The 22,133-nt window shown below is 37.9% G+C and overlaps 1 protein-coding gene across 15 annotated transcripts in view; it reads right to left on the bottom strand.

Moving 5' to 3' along the window:
* Positions 1-22,133, bottom strand: part of DRAM2 (DNA damage regulated autophagy modulator 2) — a 33,558-nt gene that overhangs the window by 3,102 nt on the left and 8,323 nt on the right. For 10 of the 15 annotated variants that reach the window (XM_023734941.1, XM_023734947.1, XM_023734942.1 and 7 more), the window contains 5 exons: positions 19,018-19,085; positions 17,680-17,819; positions 2,447-2,624; positions 1,840-1,922; positions 662-754 (listed from right to left, as the gene is read on the bottom strand). In XM_023734941.1, coding sequence (XP_023590709.1) covers positions 662-754; positions 1,840-1,922; positions 2,447-2,624; positions 17,680-17,819; positions 19,018-19,085 — 562 coding nt within the window. Of the gene's footprint in view, positions 1-508; positions 755-1,839; positions 1,923-2,446; positions 2,625-17,679; positions 17,820-19,017; positions 19,086-22,133 lie in introns of all 15 variants that reach the window. The other 5 variants (XM_023734945.1, XR_002824706.1, XR_002824707.1 and 2 more) reach the window with 5 other exon arrangements.

Here is a 22,133-nt window from a genome sequence, read left to right as displayed (position 1 = left end):
CTTTTATCTCACAAGAGATAAAAGGAGAAGGAAGCAGCAGAGAGTTGGGGACCTCACACCACCAAGAAAGCAGTGCCGGGAGTAGAGTGCATCCTTTGGACCCTGGGTCCCTGCACAGTGAAGTTCCTAGCCCAGGGGAACACTGATGAGAAGGCTGACAGAGAAAGCCTTCCCCTGGAGCTTACACCCTGAATTTGGACTTTTAGCCTACTTTATTGTGAAGAAATAAATTTCTCTGTTAAAGCCATCCACTTGTGGTATTTCTGTTATAGCAGCACTAGATGACTAAGACATCAACTTTTTCTGATTCACAAAGTTCGTTGTTTTTCCTTGGTTTCCATTAAGAATCAGCAATTAATAAATGTTGAGGATAGCCTATATAAATGTAGACAGGACTGCTGAAAATCTGTGGAAGAATTTCTCCAAATTCAATTGTTTTACAACCCTATTTTCAAGGCTGAACCTTGCTAGCAACACACTATTTCTCTCAAAAACAGAAACAGTTCACCTGAAGGATTACTCTTCTGGAATCACTGCTCATGGTGCCGAATTTTAAACAAAATTAATTTCTGAAAAGGTTGGAGATTTGCTTGTGAAAAGTTCTCTTGGTCCACCTGGAGGAGAACTGACTCTGCATAAATTTAATTCTGTGTTTTCTTACCTGAAAATCACGAATATAAGTCAGAAAAAAGCAAACAAAGGAAAATGACATGGACCATTCTGCTGCAGTGGTTATCATGTGAAGCACATAACCCTTGAATGATGGGGGAAAAAAAAGAATAGTTCTGTGAAATTTCATTCTAATGATCTACAATTTCTCTCAAATTTAATCAACATATCTCAAGAATTAAAGGGAAGACAAGAGGAAAATCCTCCTAAGTGATAAGAATTATCTCGGTTTCATCTAGAGTAAATAAAATGTCCATTTGAGTAACTAAGATAAAACAGGAGAATTTTTCTATAATCAAGGAGCTACTGCCTTTCCCAAAGTCATAATGTTCATAAGATGCCATTAAAAGATTAAGTAAATGATGCTTATGATAAACTTAGTAACTGCTATTTTTAGAATATTAAATAATAAGTGGATTTATAATTAGAAGAATCTAGTAAATTATTTCATTCATTCATCCTCACAAGTATGTCCCGTTCAGAGCTAATTCTTAAAAGACAGTTTAAAATAGAATGCCATTGAGTGGTTAGTGAAAACAGATGAACTCATTTCATTTTAGCATCTGTTCCTCCTCTTTTATTCTCAGGATCAAAGATGCTATCCCCATTCAGATATCCACTTTATTGGAAGCCAAATGTAGTCTTTAATAAACTTCCAGGTAACAAAAAGTCAACAAAGAAAATGAGTATTCTAATGATAAAAGGTCTCAGCTGGGCATACTGTATACTATATCCACATTTGTTGCTGTTGTTGTTAGGTGCCACTGAGTCGATTCTGACTCATAGTGACCCTATAGGACAGGGCAGAACTGCCCCATAGGGTTTCCAAGCAGCAGCTGGTGGATTCAAACTGCTGAACCTTTGGTTAGCAGTCAAGCTCTTAACCATTGTGCCACTAGGGCTCCATATCCAATTTAGGGGAGTCAATTTCTAAGAAAATTCTTGGTCATCACAATTCTTTTCATGCCTTGAAAATGTCCAATTATCACAGGTGACAGGAGAATATGGATGGTTCTACATAAGCTCTATAATGTCTAGAAAATAATCCCAATACACAACTGAAATTCTACTGAAAAAGTTTCACTGCTAGTTTGAAATGAAAAATCATCAAAATCCACCCAATAGTAATCTTTAGCATAAAACTAAGTTTTATAGACACCAAGTTCTTACTTTGTCCTCAGGGTTCCAGTGGAGTTTCTGTACTATATCAGTGCCAAAACTGCCATTGTACAAAAGGGATGAGCAAGTCAGCACTATAAAGAAATAAGTTAAGGAAAAATCTAAGAGATGACCTGTAAATTTAAATCAGATTCAAAACAAAAATCACTTCAAAGGTCCAGAAGGATTATTCATACATTCGTTGCAAAGGTCCAAACCAATTTTCTCAAACACTTATTATTATAAGCAGTTGTAAAATTAAAACATGCCCAGCAGATTAGTACAAAATGGTTTTCATAGCCAACCTCCTCCTCTTTGCTCAGTAAATTAGCAATTCTATTATAAGCTCTGCTGGATAATTGTTCTCAGGTAGGGCATTAACTCATCCTTCATTTCTTTGAAGTGAGTATGCTCAGGCTGAATACTATCTTTGTTCCTGCTTTAGTTACTAAGGTCCTAGGCACAATTTGAATTCTGTGTTTCAGATCCTTTAATTTAGGATTATTGACCCAAGAATCACTCCCACAAAAATGCTGCTTGCAATGTGCCAAGGGTGCTCAATTTAACTTTGTTATTCCATTCTCTCCAAGTGTAGTCACATTTTTACAGCAAAGGATACTGCTAAATGCACTTACTGCACACCAGATAACCATCAGCAGTCTGATCCAGAAGACTTGCTTGCCATGAATTCTGGGCTGCATTTGGTAGGAAAGGATAGTCTGAACAAACATATATAATGAGCCCAGACCAAATGTCAGCACAGCTCCACTTACATGTGCAAGAAAAAGGGTTGTTTTCTGAAATAGAAAGAATAAATAAATCAAACTCAAAACACATTGGCAATGCAACATTTAAAAGCACAAGTCAGAGATTTCAATAGAGCATTCATTGAGCAGCTCTGCAGATTCTACAAATAAATCACTTCCTGAAATAATTGTCTCTTATAACACTCAGTATAAACCAAAGAATTACAGTAAAACCAAACTATTTCATATGCCACTACTGAAAATATGATAGCACATACTCATTTATTCTTTTATTCATTTAGTAATATATTTATTGAGTGCCTATTATGTGCCAGGCAGTGTTCTAAGTCCTTGGATACATAAACATCTGCGAACAAAACAAACAAAAAACCCAGCACGCTTCGAATTTATTCTAGTGAGAGAGCACAAACAATAAATAATAAATGTAAAAAATAAGTAAATTACATAGTATGCTAGGTGGTGATAGGAGTTATAGAAAATGAGTAGCTCAAGCTAAGAAGGATTAGCATGGCCGGGAGTGCTGGGGGTAGGGAGTCACAATATAAATTTAAAGATAATTTAAAGACTCAAGAAATTATTATACACTCTCCCTTTGGCTCTACTTAGATAGATTTCTGATAAATTATACAATAAAGTATTATCACAAATTATAATTTTTCTCCTTTACCTTACTCTTATCAGTATCCATTTACATTTTACTTTTTAATATTAATTATAGCTTCTGCTTATAAGTGACAACAGTAGCTCTCTAAAAATTCCACATATGAAGGTTTTTTGTTCAATCACTGTATTTCACCTGGTTGAGAAGTACTATCCGCTGTAATAATTCACAAACACTACTGCTAGTTCTGAGTCCCATCTTCTTAGTTCAAGGTTACAGAGGGGTTTCCAGTATGCAGAAGTAAAAAATTACAATTTTTTGGAGAGAAAAAGGACTACTTCTATATGGTTTGGGGTATAGTAATGGGCACTAGAAAGGAGCCCTGGTGGTGCAGTGGTTGAAACGCCTGGCTGCGAGCTGTAAGATTGGCAGTTCAAACCTACCAGGCACTACGTGGAAGAAAGATGAGGCAGTCTGCTTCCATAAAGATTACAGACTTGGAAACCCTATGAGGCAGTTCTACTCTGTCCTACAGGGTCACTATGAGTCGGAATTCGACTTGACAGCAATGGGTGAGGTTTTTGTTTTTGGTAATTAGCAGTAACTACTGGGAAGGGGAAAAAAAATCCATTGTTGCTAGTACTATGGGTAACAAAGAGACAAAAACAAAAATTCAGCATCCATAAAACCTCCACAAAATTATAACATCTTCTTGGTTCATAATTGTGTGAATTTATCTATGTATATGGATAAAGGCAGAAAACATACAGGCAAAAATAAAAACAACTATTTTAGGGCTAAGAGGAGGGAAATATGGGAGAATCTTTCCCTTTAAAGGTATTCTCATATATATTGCTAGAGCTAATAGATACAGTCTGATCTATTCCCACTTATGGCCAGTACACAGTTCCATCAACAAAATCCTGTGATTAGAAAGCAAAAATAATGAATAGAGACCATTTACTATATTTTTATAACTGAAATAGAGGTATAAAAAATAGTGGTTTTACCTCGCAGTATTTCTCATGAATGCATTTAACTTTGTCATTTTAGAAATTGTAGGGAAAGTATAAAAGATTTTGAAATAAAAATAGAGCCTCTGAGGATTCCCTGACTCTATAGGAGTGTAGGCCTTTTATGTGACTTTGATCAGGCCATTTTACAGAGAAAAATTCTGTAATGATAGAAGTTATGTATAGAGACAGAAGTATAACTTAATGATTATCATCCTGTGGATATTGACTAGTTCTGCTAATTTTGCATCCATTTGTAAATTAATCTCAGAATCCCTTATCAACTATAAACGTGTGGTACTTTGATTTCTCTTTTGAATTCATTTGTAGTATCTGTTGGTTCCTTCATTACATTAGTAAATTAAATAAAGTCTTTGACACATATACAAAAGTCATGATTTTATCCTCTTTAAAAATTTATCTCGTAATAAAACAAAGACTAAAATTTATTTTTTGACAAAACAAAGACAAGAAAATTACTGAGGTATTTGTGGTCAGGAGTAATGTTTGATATAGAACTTACAAATTATATATTGAGTGGCCTGTAATCTTTAACCAATAGTAGTTAATGAAACAGCAACTAATCTGCCTACTGGAGTGAAAATATCCTTATCCCTTTCAAAGTCTCCTTGAGAATGAATTTTCTAGGAAAGGAGTCCTGTAAGTGGGCACTAAGGACACTTGACATATATTTGTTTTGCTGAATCCTATATATGCTCTTTATTTTCAAAGAAATTCAATCTATATTTTTAAAGTCAGATCTTTCAGGTACCATGCTATAACATTTATTATCTCTTGAAATGCAGGCAACTATAGCATTTCCATAGCAAGAAATCTTTTTCCATCTTCCTTTGTCCAGTTGGCCTCTCTCAATAAATTCTAAGTATTTAATATGAGCATGCTTGTGACAAATACTATGCTAAGCACATATAATTAATGGAGAAAATATACTAAGTAAACACACAGACAACAACAACAAAAACAAAACCAAGATATAAAATTACTGAATGTACAAAGTCTGGAGCCCTGGTGGCATAGTGGTTAAGAGCTTGGCTGCTAAAAGAAAGGTCGAAAGTTCGAATCCACCAGGCACTCTTTGGAAACTCTATGGTGGGTTCTACTCTGTCCTACAGGGTCGCTATGAGTCAGAATCAACTCGACGGCAACAGGTACTAAGTCTTATGAAGAATCCATTTCCAGAGGCTTGGAGAACACAAAAAAGAAAATTTGAAACATATTGGAGTAATGCTCACAGAAAAGACTTCCCTGAGGAAGTATAGTCTCTGCACTGTGATCTTAAAGATGTGTAAATCTCTTTAGGCTTGAGGGTTGTGGCAAGTCCAAGAGGAGACAGCATAAGAAATGGAATTAGCTCATCTTATTTAAGAAACAAAGAACAACAACAACAAGAAGGCCACTGCATGTGTAACAGAGACATGAGGAAGGAGAGCGATGCACAATGAGGCTGGAGAGGCAAACAGCAGCCAGATCATCTAAGACCATTGAGCTAATTATGCAGTTTGGCGGTTTATCAAAAGTTTTTTTTTTCACTCTTGATTGTATCTTTTCATGCAACTTTGGACCTGTAGAGCTTTAAGCAGCAGTGCAGGGAAACAGTGAGATGCATGTACACTTCCAAAAGATCACTTTGGCTGCAATATGAAGAAATGATTAGAAGGATGTAACAGTGATTGCAGAGAAACCACTGACGAGGCTCTGGCAGTAATTCAGATGAGGGATAATGAAATCTAAATTGGTTAAGAAGGAGATGGTGGAGAAAGAAATAGAGAGAAGCAGATGCAATCATGAAATATTTAAGAGGTAAAACCAGTAAGTCCTTTCTCTATTTAAAACACAGTGCTAGCCTCTCTTCTAAGTCAAGCCCTATAACTATAGCACATTTATAGACCTGGTTTGTTCACAATTCATTCTATATGAATCAACTAAAGTTTGTCTCTACAAAAGAAAGGAAGGAAGAGGATGAGGAGGCAATGCACCCACTACTTTAAATAAAATAGTAAACATTTATATTTAGAAAGGAAGAATTGTCTGATACTCAGGCAATGCTACAGGGTCTGCTTTGTAGATACCAAAACCCGAACGAAACCCGTTGCCATCAAGTTGATTCCGACTCATAGCGACCCTACTGGGCAGAGGAGAACTGCCCCATAGAGTTTCCAAGGAGCATCTGGTGGATTCCAACTGCTGGACTTTTGGTTAGCAGCCACAGCACTTAACCGCTACGCCACCAGGGTTTCCACTTTATAGATGGGGCCCAGCAATAAAGCCATCAGTGAAAAGAAGGATGAAGATGACATTCCAAAACTTTATGAAAAGAGATGCAATCAAGGAAGAAAAAGTAATCTGATTCAAAATAAGGCAATGGGACTCCTGTGGTGAAGGTGAATTGGAATGAAAGCTGAAAATAAAACAATGAAGTATAGAAAGTCTTAGCAGGTAAGTGAAATAGGATAGAAAGACAATTTGGGTAGACAATTTTCTATCAGGACAGAAATTTACTGGGTTGTGTAACCATATCAATTATTAATGGAAGTAGTATAAAAAATGACATCCCTGGTGTCACAGTGGTTAAGCGCTCTGCTGCTAACCGAAAGGTCAGTGGTTGGAACACACTGGCCACTCCATGGAAGAAAGGTTTGGCAGTCTGCTTCCATAAAGCCCTATAGGGCAGTTCTACTCTGTCCTACAAGGTCGCTATGAGTCAGAATCGACTCAACAGCAATGGGTTTGTTTTTTTTTTTTTTTTTTTGCGGGGGGAGGGGTATGAAAAACACTGAAGTAACTTTGGGATTCATTTTTAGCATACAGACGATGATCATGATAAATGGTTCAAAGGACAACTGGAGACTAAACTAGAGAACACTGCACTACAGACAGAAGTACCATGCCGGCCCTCTGCAGCAAAGACTTGAAAAACTAAGTAAAACAGATACAAACATCAATCCTGGAAGCTTAGGCATCAGATGAAGGGATAAAGAACTCAAACAAGCACCCAATGGAATAAGAAACTGACAGAGAACAGAGAACAAGGAGAGCTACAGAGTGGAGGTCCCCTACCAGCTAACGTGGTCTGGATTCACCATCTTGGACCTCAGCCGCCAAGAACAGCGGACAAGGAGTACGGGAAGGCAACTTCACAGAGCTTCCAACAGGAGACAGAGCACCCGGTAACCAGGGATACATGCTTTTGCAGTCCCCACTCTTCTTCCCTCTATGCAGCCTCCACCACTTTCCAACAGGCCACAGTCACTCAGCCAGAGAGACATCAGCTTACTGCTACCCAGGTCTGCCTTGCCCCCAAAGGCCAGCTCCCCCAGTGCCATTTTTAAATTTTTGTATTACTGTTTTCTTGGCTTTTTTTGTTTCTTCTCTCTCTCTCCCTTCCTTCCTTTTCTTTCTCCTGCCCAGCTAGCCCCACGCGTCATCCTTGACCCTTCTTGACAGGATGTACCACACTGCTCAGCTAAAGAGCCAACGGTACGGCCTCCCCGATTCTGTGCCACTGCCACTGGCAGGCTCCCTCAGCGCCATTTTTTTCTGTTTCTTCTTTCTCTCTCCCTTCCTTCCTATCCTTTCTCCCACACATCTAACTCCATGTGCTGTCTCTTTCCCTTCTCAATGAGCTGCACGGTACTGCTCGGCTAGAGCCAACAGCACGGCCTCCCTGATTCTGAGCCGCTCCCACCAGCAGGCTCCCTCTGTGCCATTTTTTTTCTGTTTCTTCTCTCTCCCTCCTTTCCTTTCCTTTCTCCTGCCCACCTAGCCACATGTGCTGCCCTCACCCCTTCCTGACAGGCTGTGTTGCACCGCTCAGCTAGAGACCCAGTGGCACACGGCCTCCCTGGGTCCGTGCCACTCCCACAGGCCAGCTCCTTCAGTGCCATATTATGTTTTGTTTTTTCTCTCACTACCCCTTCCTTCCTTTCCCTTCTCCCACCCAGCTACCCTCATGTGCCATTCCCACCCCTTTTGGATGGGCTGTGCCACACTGCTTGGCAAGAGAGCCACTGGCACATGGCCTCCCTGGGTCTGAGCCGCCCCCACTGGCCAGCTCCCTCAGTGCCATATTTTGTTTTTGTTGTTTCTTATCTTTCTCTCCCTTCCTTCTTTCCTGTCTCCTGTACGTGTAGCCCCGTGCACCATCCCTGCCCCTTCTCAAAGGGCCATGCCATACCACTTGGCTAGAGACACCAGCACACAGCCTTACCAGTTGGCACTGCCCACACCAGCTGGCTCCCTAGCGCAATATTATTTTAGTTTGTTTGTTTTGTACTTTTTTGTTTGTTTCTTCTCTCTCTGCCTTCCTTCCTTTCCTTTCTCCCATCCACTTAGCCCTGTGTGCCGTTCCCCACTTCTTGACGGGCCGTGCTGCACCGTTCAGCTAGACAGCAACTGGCATACGGCCTCCCTGGATCTGCACCGCCCCACAGGCCAGCTCACTCAGTGTCATATTTTTTATTTTTCTTTACCTTTCCCCTTTCCCCTCTTCCTTCTACTTCCCACCTAGGCCCTGTGCTGCCTCCGCCACATCCTGAGGGGACGTGCTGCGCTACCCGGGGAGAGAGACACCCGCTTGCCGCTACCCCAATTCCACCCCGGCCTTAATGGCCAGCTCCCTCATCACCATATTTTTTTGTTGCTGCTGTTTTTGATTTGGTTTTTTTTGTTTTTTTTTGTTGCTTTACTCTCTTTCCCATCTTTCCTTTCCTATCTCCCACCCACCTAGCACCGTGTGTGCCTCATGCCCCTTCTCAACAGGCCGAGCCACACTGCTCGGCTAGAGAACCACTGGCACACAGTCTCCCTGAGTCTGCCCCACTCCAACTCACCTGCTCCCACTCCCACCACACAGTCATTTTATTTACTTTTATTTCCCTTCATTTTTTTTCTTGTGCTGTTTTTTTCACTCCTGTTTCTCTATATACTTTCTCTTAACCACTTAGCTCCACACATCACATCCTCTCCCTTTCCTGCTGTCTACCTGCACTGCATGCTGAGCTCCGCATCCCCGAGCAGCACTGGAGTGGATCCCAGGACCCCGCCCCAAACTGCCCCACTGGCCCCGCCCTGCTGGACCTAGTTCATGCCACAAATGACCCATCCCAGAGCCTCACCCACCGCTGGACATCCCCTACTGCACCACAGCTAAGCAACCCACCCTGCCCACCTGTACAAGGTGGTGAGAAGTATTGTGCCCACAAACAAGCAACAAAACATGCCCAGCCAGCCTGCCCAGACATAACCAAATAAAATAAAAAACCATGATGAAAAAAAAAATCTACAATCAATAAACAAAGAAAATAATTCCTGAATGTCCCAGAGATAGCAGACAATATCAAAACATAAAAAAAAAAAGAAAGAAAGAAAGAAAAACAGGACAGGATGGCTCCAGTAAGCAACCAAAATAAAAAACCAGATGAACTTCCGGTAGAAGAAAAGGCACTGGAACGACCTGAACGGGAATTCAAAAGACTAATATTCAGTCCTCATCAAGAGATTAGAAAGAGATTTAGGAAAACACAGACAAAAATAAGGAAAAAATAGACAAAATCATGGAAAATACAGACAAAAATCAGGGAACACACAGACAAAGCAATGGAAGAATTCAGGAAAATAATACAGGAACAAAATATCAACATAAATAAACAACTAGAAATCACACAAAAACAGCAATTAAAAATCCAGAAGACAACAAAATTTCAGAAATGGACAGTGCAAAAGAAGGTTTTAGGAGCAAATCTGAAACAATGGAAAACTCAAACAATGAAACCGAAGACAAATACTTGGATATCACTTTGTTTGAGAACAAATCAGAGAAAACAATGAAGAAAAATGAAGAAAACCTGCGAATGATGTGGGATACAATCAAAAGCAAAAATCTGCATGTGATCAGAGTTCCAGAACGGGGAGAAAATGGAAAACACAGAGAGGATCATTGAAGATTTGCTGACAGAAAACTTCCCTAATATCATGAAAGATGAAACGCTGGCCATCCAAGAAGCTCAATGAAAGCCAAATAGCATAAACCCCAAAAGAAAGTCACCAAGGAATATCACAATCATACCAGCCAAAACCAAAGACAAAGAAAGAATCCTGAGCGCAGCTTGAGAAAAATGAAAAATCACATACAAAGGGGCAACAATAAGACTAAGCTCTGATTATTCAGCAGAAACCACGCAGGCAAGAAGGCAGTAAGATGACATATATAAAACTTTGCAGGAAAACAATTGCCAACCAAGAATATATCCTACAAAACTCTCTCAAATATGATGGCAAATTAGGACATTTCCAGAAAAATAGAAATTAAAGGACTTTGTAAAAACCAAACCAAACTTACAAGAATTATTAAAGAGAGTCCTTCAGTTAGAGAACCAACAACATCAGACAACAACCTGAATCTAGGAAACAGGACAGTATCTGCCAGACACGAATCCAGGTAATGAACTCTCAAGGATATAACAAAACTAAAAGATTTACAAAAGGGAACTAGAGAAGTCAATCTATAAATGACAACAATGTAAGAACAGTAAGAGGAAATAAACAGTGTAGATACAGAACTTTCAAATGGAGAGGAAGTCAAGGCGTTATCAAGTAATAAAAGACTGGTTTAAACTTAGTAAGATAGGGGTAAATTTCAAGGTTACCACAAAGAAAGTTAATAAACCTATTTATCAAAATAAAGAAGAAAAACAAAGTCTCAGTGAACACAAAACCTACAAAAACGAAAGAAACAAATAAAATCCACAAATAAAAATAATTTAGCGCATGAGAGTAAGAGGAACAAAGAAAACATCAGCACCACGGGAAAAAGAAAAGCACTACAAAATGACAGCAATAAACTCACACCTATCAATAATGACACTGAACATAAATGGGTTAAATGCACCCATAAAGAGGCAGAGAGTAACAGAATAGATTAAAAACAGGACCCATCAATATGCTGTCTACAAGCGACACATGTAGAAACAAACACATAAACATATTAAAAATCAGAGGATGGAAAAAAAATATGAGGCAAACAGCAACCAAAAAAGAGCAGGAGTGGCAATACTAATCTCAGATAAAATAGACTTCAAAACAAAATCCACCATAAAAGACAAGGAAGGACATTATATAATGATTAAAGGGACAATCCACCATGAGGACATAACCGTAAGAAATATCTATGCACCCAATGACAGGGCTCCAAAATACATGAAACAAACTCTAATAGCACTGAAAAGAGCAACTGACAGTTTCACAATAATAGTAGGAGACTTCAACACACCACTCGGTAAAGGACAGAACATCTAGAAAGACACTCAACAAAGTTACAAAAGATTTAAAAGCCACAATCAATGAACTTGACCTCATAGACATATGTAGAACACGTCACCCAACAGAAGCAAAGTATACATTCTTTTCCAAGGCACATGAACATTCTCCAGAACAGACCACATCTTAGGCCACAAAGCAACCCTCAAAGAAATCCAAAACACTGAGACAGTACGAAGCATCTTCTCTGATCACAATCCCATAGAAGTAGAAATTCATAACAGAAGAGCAAGGACAAAAAATTAAAATAACAGAACAGCAAGGAAAAAAAATGGAAACTGAATAATAGTTTAAAAACTGAATAACACTCATAGGGTCACCATGAGTTGGAACTGACTTGACGGCAACAGGTTTTGGTTTTGGTGAAAAACCAACTGGGTAATAAGACAAATCAAAGATGGAATCAAAAAATCCCTAGAATCAAACAAGAATGAAAATACATCATACCAAAACCTTTGGGACACAGGAAAGCAGGTGCTACGAGGTCAATTTATACCAATAGAAGCACATATCAAAAAAGAAGGAAAGAACAAAATCAAAATGTTAGCTATACAATTTGAACAAACAGAAAGAGAACAGCAAAAAGTCCACAGCCATGAAAAGAATGGAAATAGTAAGGATCAGAGAAGAAATAAACGAAATAGACATCAGAAAATAATAGAAAGAATCAACAAAACCAAAAGTTGTTTCTTTGAATGAATCAACAAAATCTTGACAAACCACTGGCCAAACTGAAAAAGAAAAACAGGACAGGAAGCAAATAATCCAAATAAGAAACAAAATGGGGGACATTACAACAGACTCAACTGAAATAAAAAGGATCACAACAAAGTACTGTAAAAACCATACTCCAACAAATTTGAAAACCTAGAGGAAAGGGACAATTTCTAGAAATACACTACCTACCTAAAATAGCACAGACTGAGGTCAAAAATCTGAACAGACTCATAACAATAGAAGAGACTGAAAAGGTAATACAAAAAACTCCCACCAAAAGAAAGTCCAGGCCAAGATAGCTTCACTGAACATTTCTATCAAACATTCACAGAAGATCTCACACCAGTACTACTCAAATTATTTCAGAATATAGAAAAGGAAGGGATACTTCCAAATTCATTCGATGAAGCATGCATAACCCTGATACCAAAACCAGGCAAAGACACCACAAAAAAAGAAACTTATAGACCAATATCTCTTATGAATATAGATGTAAAAATTCTCAACAAAATTCTAGCCAATACAATTCAGCAACATACAAAAAAAAAAAAAATTACACTCCAACCAAGTGGGATTTATACCAGGGATGCAAAGATGGTTCAGCATTAGAAAATGAATCCACACAATCCACCATATAAATAAAACAAAAGAATCACATGATCATCTCAATTGACACGGAAAAGGCATCTGATGAAGTCCAACATCCATCCATTCATGATAAAAACTCTCAATAACATAGGAACAGAAGGGAAATTCTTCAACATAATAAAGGGCATCTATATAAAACCAACAGCCAACATCATTCTCAATGGAGAGAGGGTAAAAACATTCTCCCTGAGAACAGGAACAAAGCAAAGATGTCCTTTATCATCGCTCTTATTTAACATTGTGCTGAAAGTCCTAGCTAGAGCTTTAAGGCAAGAAAAAGAAATAAAGGGCATCTATATTGCTAAGGAAGAAGTAAAACTATCTCTGTTTGTGGATGATATACTATATACATAGAACCCTAAAGACTTCAAAAGAAAACTACTGGAACTAACAGAAAGATGTAGCTGAGCAGCAGGATACATGACAAACATACAAAAATCAGCTGGATTCCTATAAACCAATAGAGAGAACTATGAAAAGGAAATCAGGAAAGCAATGTCATTTACAATAGCCTCTTACGAAATAAAATACTTACGAATAAATCTAACCAGGGACGGAAAAGACCTAGACAAACAAAACTACAAAACACTACTGCAAGAAACCAAGAGACCCACATAAATGGGAAAATACACCATGCTCATGGATAGGTAGATTCAATATTGTGAAAATGTCAATTCTACCCAAAGCAATCTACAAATACAATGCAATCCTGATCCAAATACCAACAGCATTCTTTAACAAGATGGAAAAACTAATCACTACCCTTATACGGAAAGGAAAGAGTCCCCAGAGAAGTAAAGCACTATTGAATAAGAAGCATAAAGTAAGAGGCCTCGAAGTACCTGACCTCAGAACCTATTATACAGCTATGACAGTCGAAACACTACAGTACTGGTACAATGGCAGACACACTGACCAATGGAACAGAATCAAGAAGCCAGATGTAAATTCATCTACCTACAGTCACCTGATTTTTGGCAAAGGACCAAAGTCCATCATTTGGGAAAAAGACACTCTTTTTAACAAATGGTGCTGGCAAAACCAGATGTCCATCTGTAAAAAAATGAAACAAGACCCATACCTCACACCATACACAAAAACTAATTCAAAATGGATCAAAGACCTAAGTATAAAACCAAAAACTATAAAGATCATAAAAGAAAAAATAGGGTCAATACTAGGGGCCCTAACACACAGCATAAATAGGATACAAACCATAACTAATACACAAACACCAGAAGATAGGCTAGAGAACTGGGATCTTGTAAAAATTAAACATTTATGCTCATCAAAAGACTTCACCAAAAGAGTAAAAAGAGAACCTACAGACTGGGAAAAAAATTTTGGCTATCATAAATTTGACAAAGCTCTAATCTCTGAAATCTATAAGAAAATCCAACCCTTCTACAACAGAAAGACAAATAATCCAATTAAAAAATGGGCAAAGGATATGAACAAACACTTCACCAAAGACGACATTCGGGCAGATAACGGACACATGAGGAAATGCTCCCGCTCACTAGCCATTAGAGAAATGCAAATCAAAACTACGATGAGATACCATCTCACTCCGACATTACTGGCATGAATCAAAAAAACAGAAAATAACAAATTCTGGAAAGGCTGTGGGGAGACTGGAACTCTTATGCACTGCTGGTGGGAATGTAAAATGGTACAACCGTTTTGGAAAACGATATGGCACTTCCTTAAAAAGCTAGAAATAGAAATACCATACGATCCAGCAATCCCACTCATAGGAATATATCCTAGAGGAATAAGAGCCATCACACAAATAGACATATGCACACCCATGTTCACTGTAGCATTATTCACAACAGCAAAAAGATGGAAACAACCTAAGTGCACATCAACAGATGAATGGATAAACTACGGTACATACGCACAATGGCATACTACACAATGATAAAGAACAGTGATCAATCTGTGAAACATCTCATAACATGGATGAATCTGGAGGGCATTATGCTGAGTGAAATAAGTCAGTCACAAAAGGACAAATACAGTATGACCACTATTATATCACTCACAAAAAGGTTTACACACAGAAACAATTTTTGATGGTTATGAGTGAGGGGAGGGGTGGGGAGGGAAAAACACAACACTAACTAGACAATAGGTTAGTGGTAACTTTGGTGAAGCGTAAGTTAAGACAGTACATAATACTAGAGAAGTCAGTATAACTTGAACAAGGCAAAGTCACAGAAGTTTCACAGACACATCCAAACTCTCTGAGGGACCAAATTACTGGGCTGAGGGCTCAGGACCATGGTCTCAGGGAACATCTAGCTCAATTGGCATAACACAGTTTATGAATAAAATGTTCCACATCCTACTTTGGTGAGTAGCACCTGGGATCTTAAAAGCTTGTGAGCAGCCATCTCAGATACTCCACTGGTCCCACCCCATACGGAGCAAGGGAAAATGAAGAAAACCAAAGACACAAGGGAAAGATTAGTCCAAAGGACTAATGGACCACCAACTACCACAGCCTCCACCAACTGAGTCCAGCATAACTAGATGGTGCCTGGCTACCACCACAGACTGCTCTGACAGGGATCACAGTAGAGGGTCCCAGACAGAGCTGGAGAAAAATGTAGAACAAAATTCTAACTCACAAAAAAAACACCAGTCTTACTGGTCTGACGGAGAGTGGAGAACTCGAGAGCATGGCCCCCAGACACCCTTTTAACTCAGTAATCAAGTCACTCCTGAGGTTCACCCTTCAGCAAAAGATTAGACAGGACCACAAAACAAAACAAGACTAAACGGGCACACCAGCCCAGAGGCAAGGACAACAAGGCAGGAGGAGACAGGAAAGCTAGTAATGGGGAATCAAAGGTAGAGAAGGGGAAAGTGTTGACATCTTGTGGGGTTGGCAACTAATGACACAAAACAATATGTGTATTAATTGTTTAATGAGAAACTAATCTGCTCTGTAAACCTTCATCTAAAGCACAATACGAAAAAAAAGGGAACCGAAAAAGAAAAGAAAAAGGATAACTGGAGTAAAAAATCACTATCCACTAAAAATTCCAAAGAATCAATTTTTTAATACAGAAACTGATTAGGCAAGGAAGGATCCTATTTGTGGTATAGGCAGCTAGCTAGCTGTCCACCAAAAATATTCCCCTTCCATAATACAGAGTTGTCCCTGGGAACTAACGTCCAGCAAGACTACATTTCCCAGCCCCGCTAGCAGTTAGCAAATGAATGTCAGTGGAAAGATGTGAATATCACTTCCAGGCTCAGGTTTTTAAGAAGTGGGTGTGCTTTCTGTATGCTCTCTTCAGCCAGTTGGATGCAGAAGACAATAAGGTCTTAGGGAATGACAGAGCCCAAAGACAGAAAGTGCCTGGGACTTAAATCATTGTGGGAGGAAAGCCACCTACTCACCACAAGCACTTGCATTGGATTTATGTAAGAAAAACTGGTGTTAAGTGACTGGAATTTTGGGCTTTATTTATTTGTTACAGCAGTAAGCATTACCCTAATTAATATTCATTTGGACTATACTTACAGAGACGATTAGTATTAACCTTTACTGAAAAACTATGAAAAATAGGGGACCAATCAGAAGCATTATAGAGACAAAAACAGAATATATTTACATGTGTATTTGTATAGTGGGTATATTGTTTGTCTGTATGTAGTTATATGTCTGAATAGTTATCAGATGTCTAAAAATGCTACCAAATGTCTAAATTGAAACTATAAAGGATCCACAGAGATTAATAAAAAAGCACCATATGCCAGAATACAGCCCCAAACATCAGAAATTCATCTGAAAGAATGTCAACAGAATGTGGAGAGCTTGCAAATAAATACAGTGAAACCTGTGAGAGCTGGAACTCAATGAGACTGCCTTGTTTTTCCGGGTCCTACAAATTTTCCCCCTTTGACATGATGCAGTCTTACCACTTTTCTATTGCTCGTTTTAGTGGAAAATATTTCCTTTTCTGACAGGTTTCCGCCTTACATAGATTCTGGTTTTCACAGGTTTTACCGTACTTGTTGAAGGCTGACTGCTACTTTGTCAAGAATTACTTGAGAAAAAGGGGGAAAGTTAGATTCTCCCTTTACTTCTTCATATATAGGGCTGGGGACCTAAGAATGCAGGCAACCAATGGTAATATCTAAACAAACCTGTAAACCCATTGCCGTCGAGTTGATTCCAACTCATAGCAACCTAGGAGGACAGACTAGAACTGCCCCATAGTTTCCAAGGAGTGGCTGATGGATTCGAACTGTCAACCTTTTGGTTAGCAGCCAAGCTCTTAATCACTGCACCATCAGGGCTTCAATATCTAAACAAGCATGTCAAATAGGTAAAGGAGTGCCCATAACTTATCAAGCATATTTTTAAAAAAAGAAAACAAAAACAAAAAAACCAAAAATGTTTAAATCTGAAATCATATCACTTATAATCTATATCAATTATCCCTGTTTGGTCTTGTGGTAATCCCCAACTAAGTAGTAATCAAGAGTTTAACTAATTGTCCTGTGGATCCTAGAAAAAAGTTAGAATACCTTACAGTCATTCAGGAGATTAAGATTATTACTGAGAAAGCCTTTTTCTAACTATGAATGTGGTTGTTTTCTAAGAGGGTCAAATAATTTAGAGGCAATGGATTCTATTTTGTTAAGGGAAAGAAACAATAGCAGCATGAAACTGAATGTTTCCGGTTTCCTTTTTTAACATGCACACTTAATTTACTTCAGGAAAATATCTATGCTGGGGTAAAACACAAACCTGGAAGTTTGCCACAATAGAAAGTCCTAAGCAACTCAGTAATCCAAGTACAAGGCCAGCTTTGTTTAATCTGATGATACGATTCTCTTCAGGATTCAGAGCATGGACTTGCTTATAACGAACATAAATGGTAGCAACGCCTGAGGAGAAAATTCAAAAACAACAAAGTAATAACCAAGGAGAAAGTTGCCAAGAAAGGGCTCACAAAGGTCACAAATTTAAAGAAATACAGATTTTCCTTTTAAAGTTAATCTCACAGAAGAAAAACACCTGTAGATTTTAAAGAACTTTTAAGGTTCCATTATGTACCTACTGATATTACTGCCTGACTGAGCAAGTCATTTTAATCATTTTAACAAATATTTAGGATAAAACTTAAGAGATAAGTTTGATGTTTTCTGAAAATCTCTAATAATATGTGCTATATAAAACACAAAATATTTTATATGATTAACATCAAAGTCAAAAGTGACTACTTCTAGAATATGGATAAAATGGTCACAGGTAAAAAAAAAAAATACCTCAAAAGATTATTTATTTTACTCTCATAACATTCTCTTTCAAACTTACAACTTGGCTCAATCAGATACAGTTTTCAATTAGATATAGTGTTCAATTAGATACAGTTCTCAATTATACAGGAAAAAAATGCCCACTTTACCATCTTACTAGTCAAGGAAGGGCCAAAATGAACTTTTCATTTCAGAAATATTCCAAAGAACTCAGCAATGTAGAAAAAGTAATAAAGATAGGCTTTACTTTAAGTAGTCAACATGTTCATGAAAAGTTGAGTCATAAGACAAAATTTATATAACCTGAATCATTTTCCTGACATTAACTTTCGACCCAAGCAAACAATGGAAAAAAAAGTTTTTAACAAACCATTATAAAAATTCAGTTCATGATATAAATACTAAACAGGAATGAAAAGTACTATCATGGGAACGCCACTCCTTTGGAATTAACACATCACTCAGAAATCAAAACATTCTTCCATCTCTATTCCCAAACTTCTAATTGTTTATCCTAAAGGAATTTAGTTAGGTTTAGCTGTGGTCAGTTGCATCTACAACTCTTTTTCCCTTACTGGTTGCTTATACTTTACAACTTCTTTCTGGATGAATAGCTGAATAGACCTATAGATTAATAAAGATCTATTTCCATAATTTATTTCTAGAAATTGTTCTTTTTAAAGTAGCATATCTGTGATCAATAATTTAGTGATAACATTCCCTCACGTATAACTAAAAAGTAAAAGTGGTAACACAATATGCTTTAAAAAGGAAAACGGCAATTTAGCTATTATTTTTAATCCTTAAGATCACTTTCATTACTTACATAAAACTGCAGTGACATTTAACATTGCCCCAAACAAGCATTTCTCTGGAGCTACTGTACCAGTGTCACTGAAAGAAAAAAAAAGGAATGTAGATTTCTCACAAAAGATATACATGGGTATTTCTTTTGAGGAATAAGAAGTAAAAGGAATTACTTCGAACTCTTTTATCACTCCAGAAGTTCAATTCTTATATCATTTTATGAAGGGAACACGGCAATTTGCGATCACAAATAATTGCCTACTTCAGTTTCTCCTCACATCACTTAAAGACTATTTCTTTCCTACATAATAGAAATCAATATAAATTGATAAAACAAAAAAGCTTTATTTGGTATATTAAGATTATGTTACTGACTCACCATCAGTCAGGCAGGTGTATTTATCTCTCACCAGAATATTCCCTAAAGACCACAGGCCCTTTCTCAATTCTACTTTTGTGTACCTGCTGTTGACTCTGCCTAGAATTCAATTAACACCTAATCATTATTGAATGATTAATTAAATTAAAATATTAAGCACTACCACATGCCAGGCACCATCTAGGGACAGAAATATAGTCAGTAGCAAGTAAAACAGACAAAGCCCCTGCCCTCATGGAGCTTACATTCAAGACCAGTTTTGAGTCCCCTACTTTCAAAAGCCCTCACCAACTCCTCTAGCAGATAACTGGCGACTATCACAGCATTCTGTCCACCTGTTGCCTTTGAGTTGATTCTGACTCATAGCAACCCTACAGGGCAGAGTAGAACTGCCCCATAGGGTTTCCAAGGAGCTGCTGGTGGATTCAAGCAGTCAACCTTTTGGTTAGCAGCCTTAGCTCTTAACCACTGTGCCACCAGGACTCTGTATTCTGTCCACACTTCCCTTCAAACCACTTACCACAAAGCATTGCAAGTATCTGTTTACATGCCCATCTTTCAGGGTGGTATGGAATACACAGACCCAGATTAAAAGCCAGCTATTTAACTGTGGGAGCTGGAGTACATTCTTTTCTTCTCCCTTAGGCTACAATATAGGCTGTTAACTCCCCCCAGCTCATAGGATCAACATAACAATGAAATGAAGCATGTGGTAATACATGAAAAGTTCTAGCATAGCAGAAGGCACATGAAAGACTCCCATTAAATGCTAGTTCCTTTCCCTTCCCTCAACCTACTACAAAGATTAAAAAGACAAAATCTTTGGCCTTGAACTGAATAGTATAGAAAAGAGATAATAAGGATTCTCAGCTAAGGCAATGTAATGGAAATAAAAAAGAAATGGAGAGAGTCATGTCTGCTAAGGAATCAGTAAGGTTTGGTGAACATGTGGATTAGGGGTTTTAGGGAAAAGAAAGTAGCAAACACAAATTTTAAGGATTGGTCCTTCAGCTCTAAAATTCCAGGAGTCCTTTTCTTAATAAAAATCTGCAATTAAAAAAAATTATCTTTAATGAAAATGGAAAAAAGAAACAAATAAAAACAATGTATTTGTGAAGGAATAATAATAAATGATATCAATGATTTTGTTACTCCGATTATCTTCAGAGTGTGGGATTACGGGTTGTTCTTTCTTCCTTCTGCCTTCCAAACTGTCCACAAGGTATATGAATTATTCTTATAATCAGAAAAAAAATCCATAATTTTAATAGTTCTACTCCAAATGATATTCTTGTTTTGGATTATCCCATAAATAAGCAAAAGCACATATTTCCAAGATGGCTGGCTAAGGATGCCCCTTCTTTTGGCCCTGAAACAAAAACATAAACTGGCCAACAAATGAAAACAGCCATGCCCATGATTTCATCAGCACCATACTTCAACCCAGTGGCCACTAAACTGCTTTGATCACAGACCATCAGAAAAATGTCTGAGCATGTAACCTCAAAATACATGTATTTATTACATTACCATTCCATATATTAAATATTGTTGTTGTTGTGTGCCATTGAGTTGTTTCTGACTCATAGCGATCCTACAGTACAGAGTAGAACTGCCCCATAGGGTTTCCAAGGAGCAGCTGGTGGATTCAAACTGCCAACTTTTGGTTAGCAGCCTGAGCTCTTAACCACTTCACCACCAGGGCTACGTATTAAATATCAGTAAACTTTAAATATCTTTTTTTTGTTTTAATTAAAAAGTACACGAAGAGGTTTCAATTTTTTTTTTCTCATACTCCAGTCGATAGTCATGCACCTTACTGGGGCATCCACTTGTAGGGCAATTGCCTTTGAAGTGAAATTTACATTTGGTCATGTCTTTTGGGCTATAACAACTAAATCCTTTGGATGGGGTCTAGTAACTGAAAAGGAACTTTAGAGACTAGTTTAATTTTTTTGCAGATGAAGGAAATGAGTTGAAAAGAAGTAAAAATGACTGCTATTGAATTTAAATATATTAGATTGTTGGAGAAAGTTTCCTGGGTAATATTAAGTTCATAAGCAGGAAGAAAAAGAAAAAAAAAGGCAGAAGGGCTGGGCAGAAAAGGAAGTGTCTAGAGTGTCATCAGCAAATCACATGCAGTACCATCAAAGAACTGAAACTCTGAAAAAGAACCCAATGGCCTTGTAAGCAAATTATTAAAAGCTCTTCAAAATGGAAAAAAACAAGTTCTCAGAAGGGGAAAAAATAATGAAGAACCCTCATGAATCTTAAATATGTGTCTTTTCTCGGAGTTACTAAAGAATGGACTGGCTCCTTAAGCACTTGTTTCTCTAGCAGAGTGGTAAACAGTGATCATTTACCAAATTATTCCTAGAATTAGGACATTAAATTCTAAAACATTTTTGGGTTTTATAAATCTTCCCAAAGTGTCGCTAATCTGTTTATATCCTTTGTGCCATACCATTGTGGAAACAAATGTAGATGGTGGAAAGGTTATTTTACAGAAGGTAAACGAATAAACAAAACTGCAACAACAACAAACTAAAGCATATATATATAAAAACCAAACCAAACTCATTGCCATCGAGTCGATTCCAACTCATAGCGACCCTACAGGACAGAGTAGAACTGCCCCATAGGGTTTCCAAAGGAGCAGCTGGTGGATGTGAACTGCTGACTTTTTGGTTAGCAGCCTTAGCACTTAACTACTGTACCACCAGGGCTCCATATATATGTATATGTAAGTATATATT

Source organism: Trichechus manatus, unplaced genomic scaffold (genome assembly GCF_000243295.1).
Source record: "Trichechus manatus latirostris isolate Lorelei unplaced genomic scaffold, TriManLat1.0 scaffold00073, whole genome shotgun sequence".
Taxonomy (NCBI): Eukaryota; Metazoa; Chordata; class Mammalia; order Sirenia; family Trichechidae; genus Trichechus; species Trichechus manatus.
Note: the sequence above shows the minus strand (reverse complement) of the source record. Positions and strands in the feature narration are given on the sequence as shown.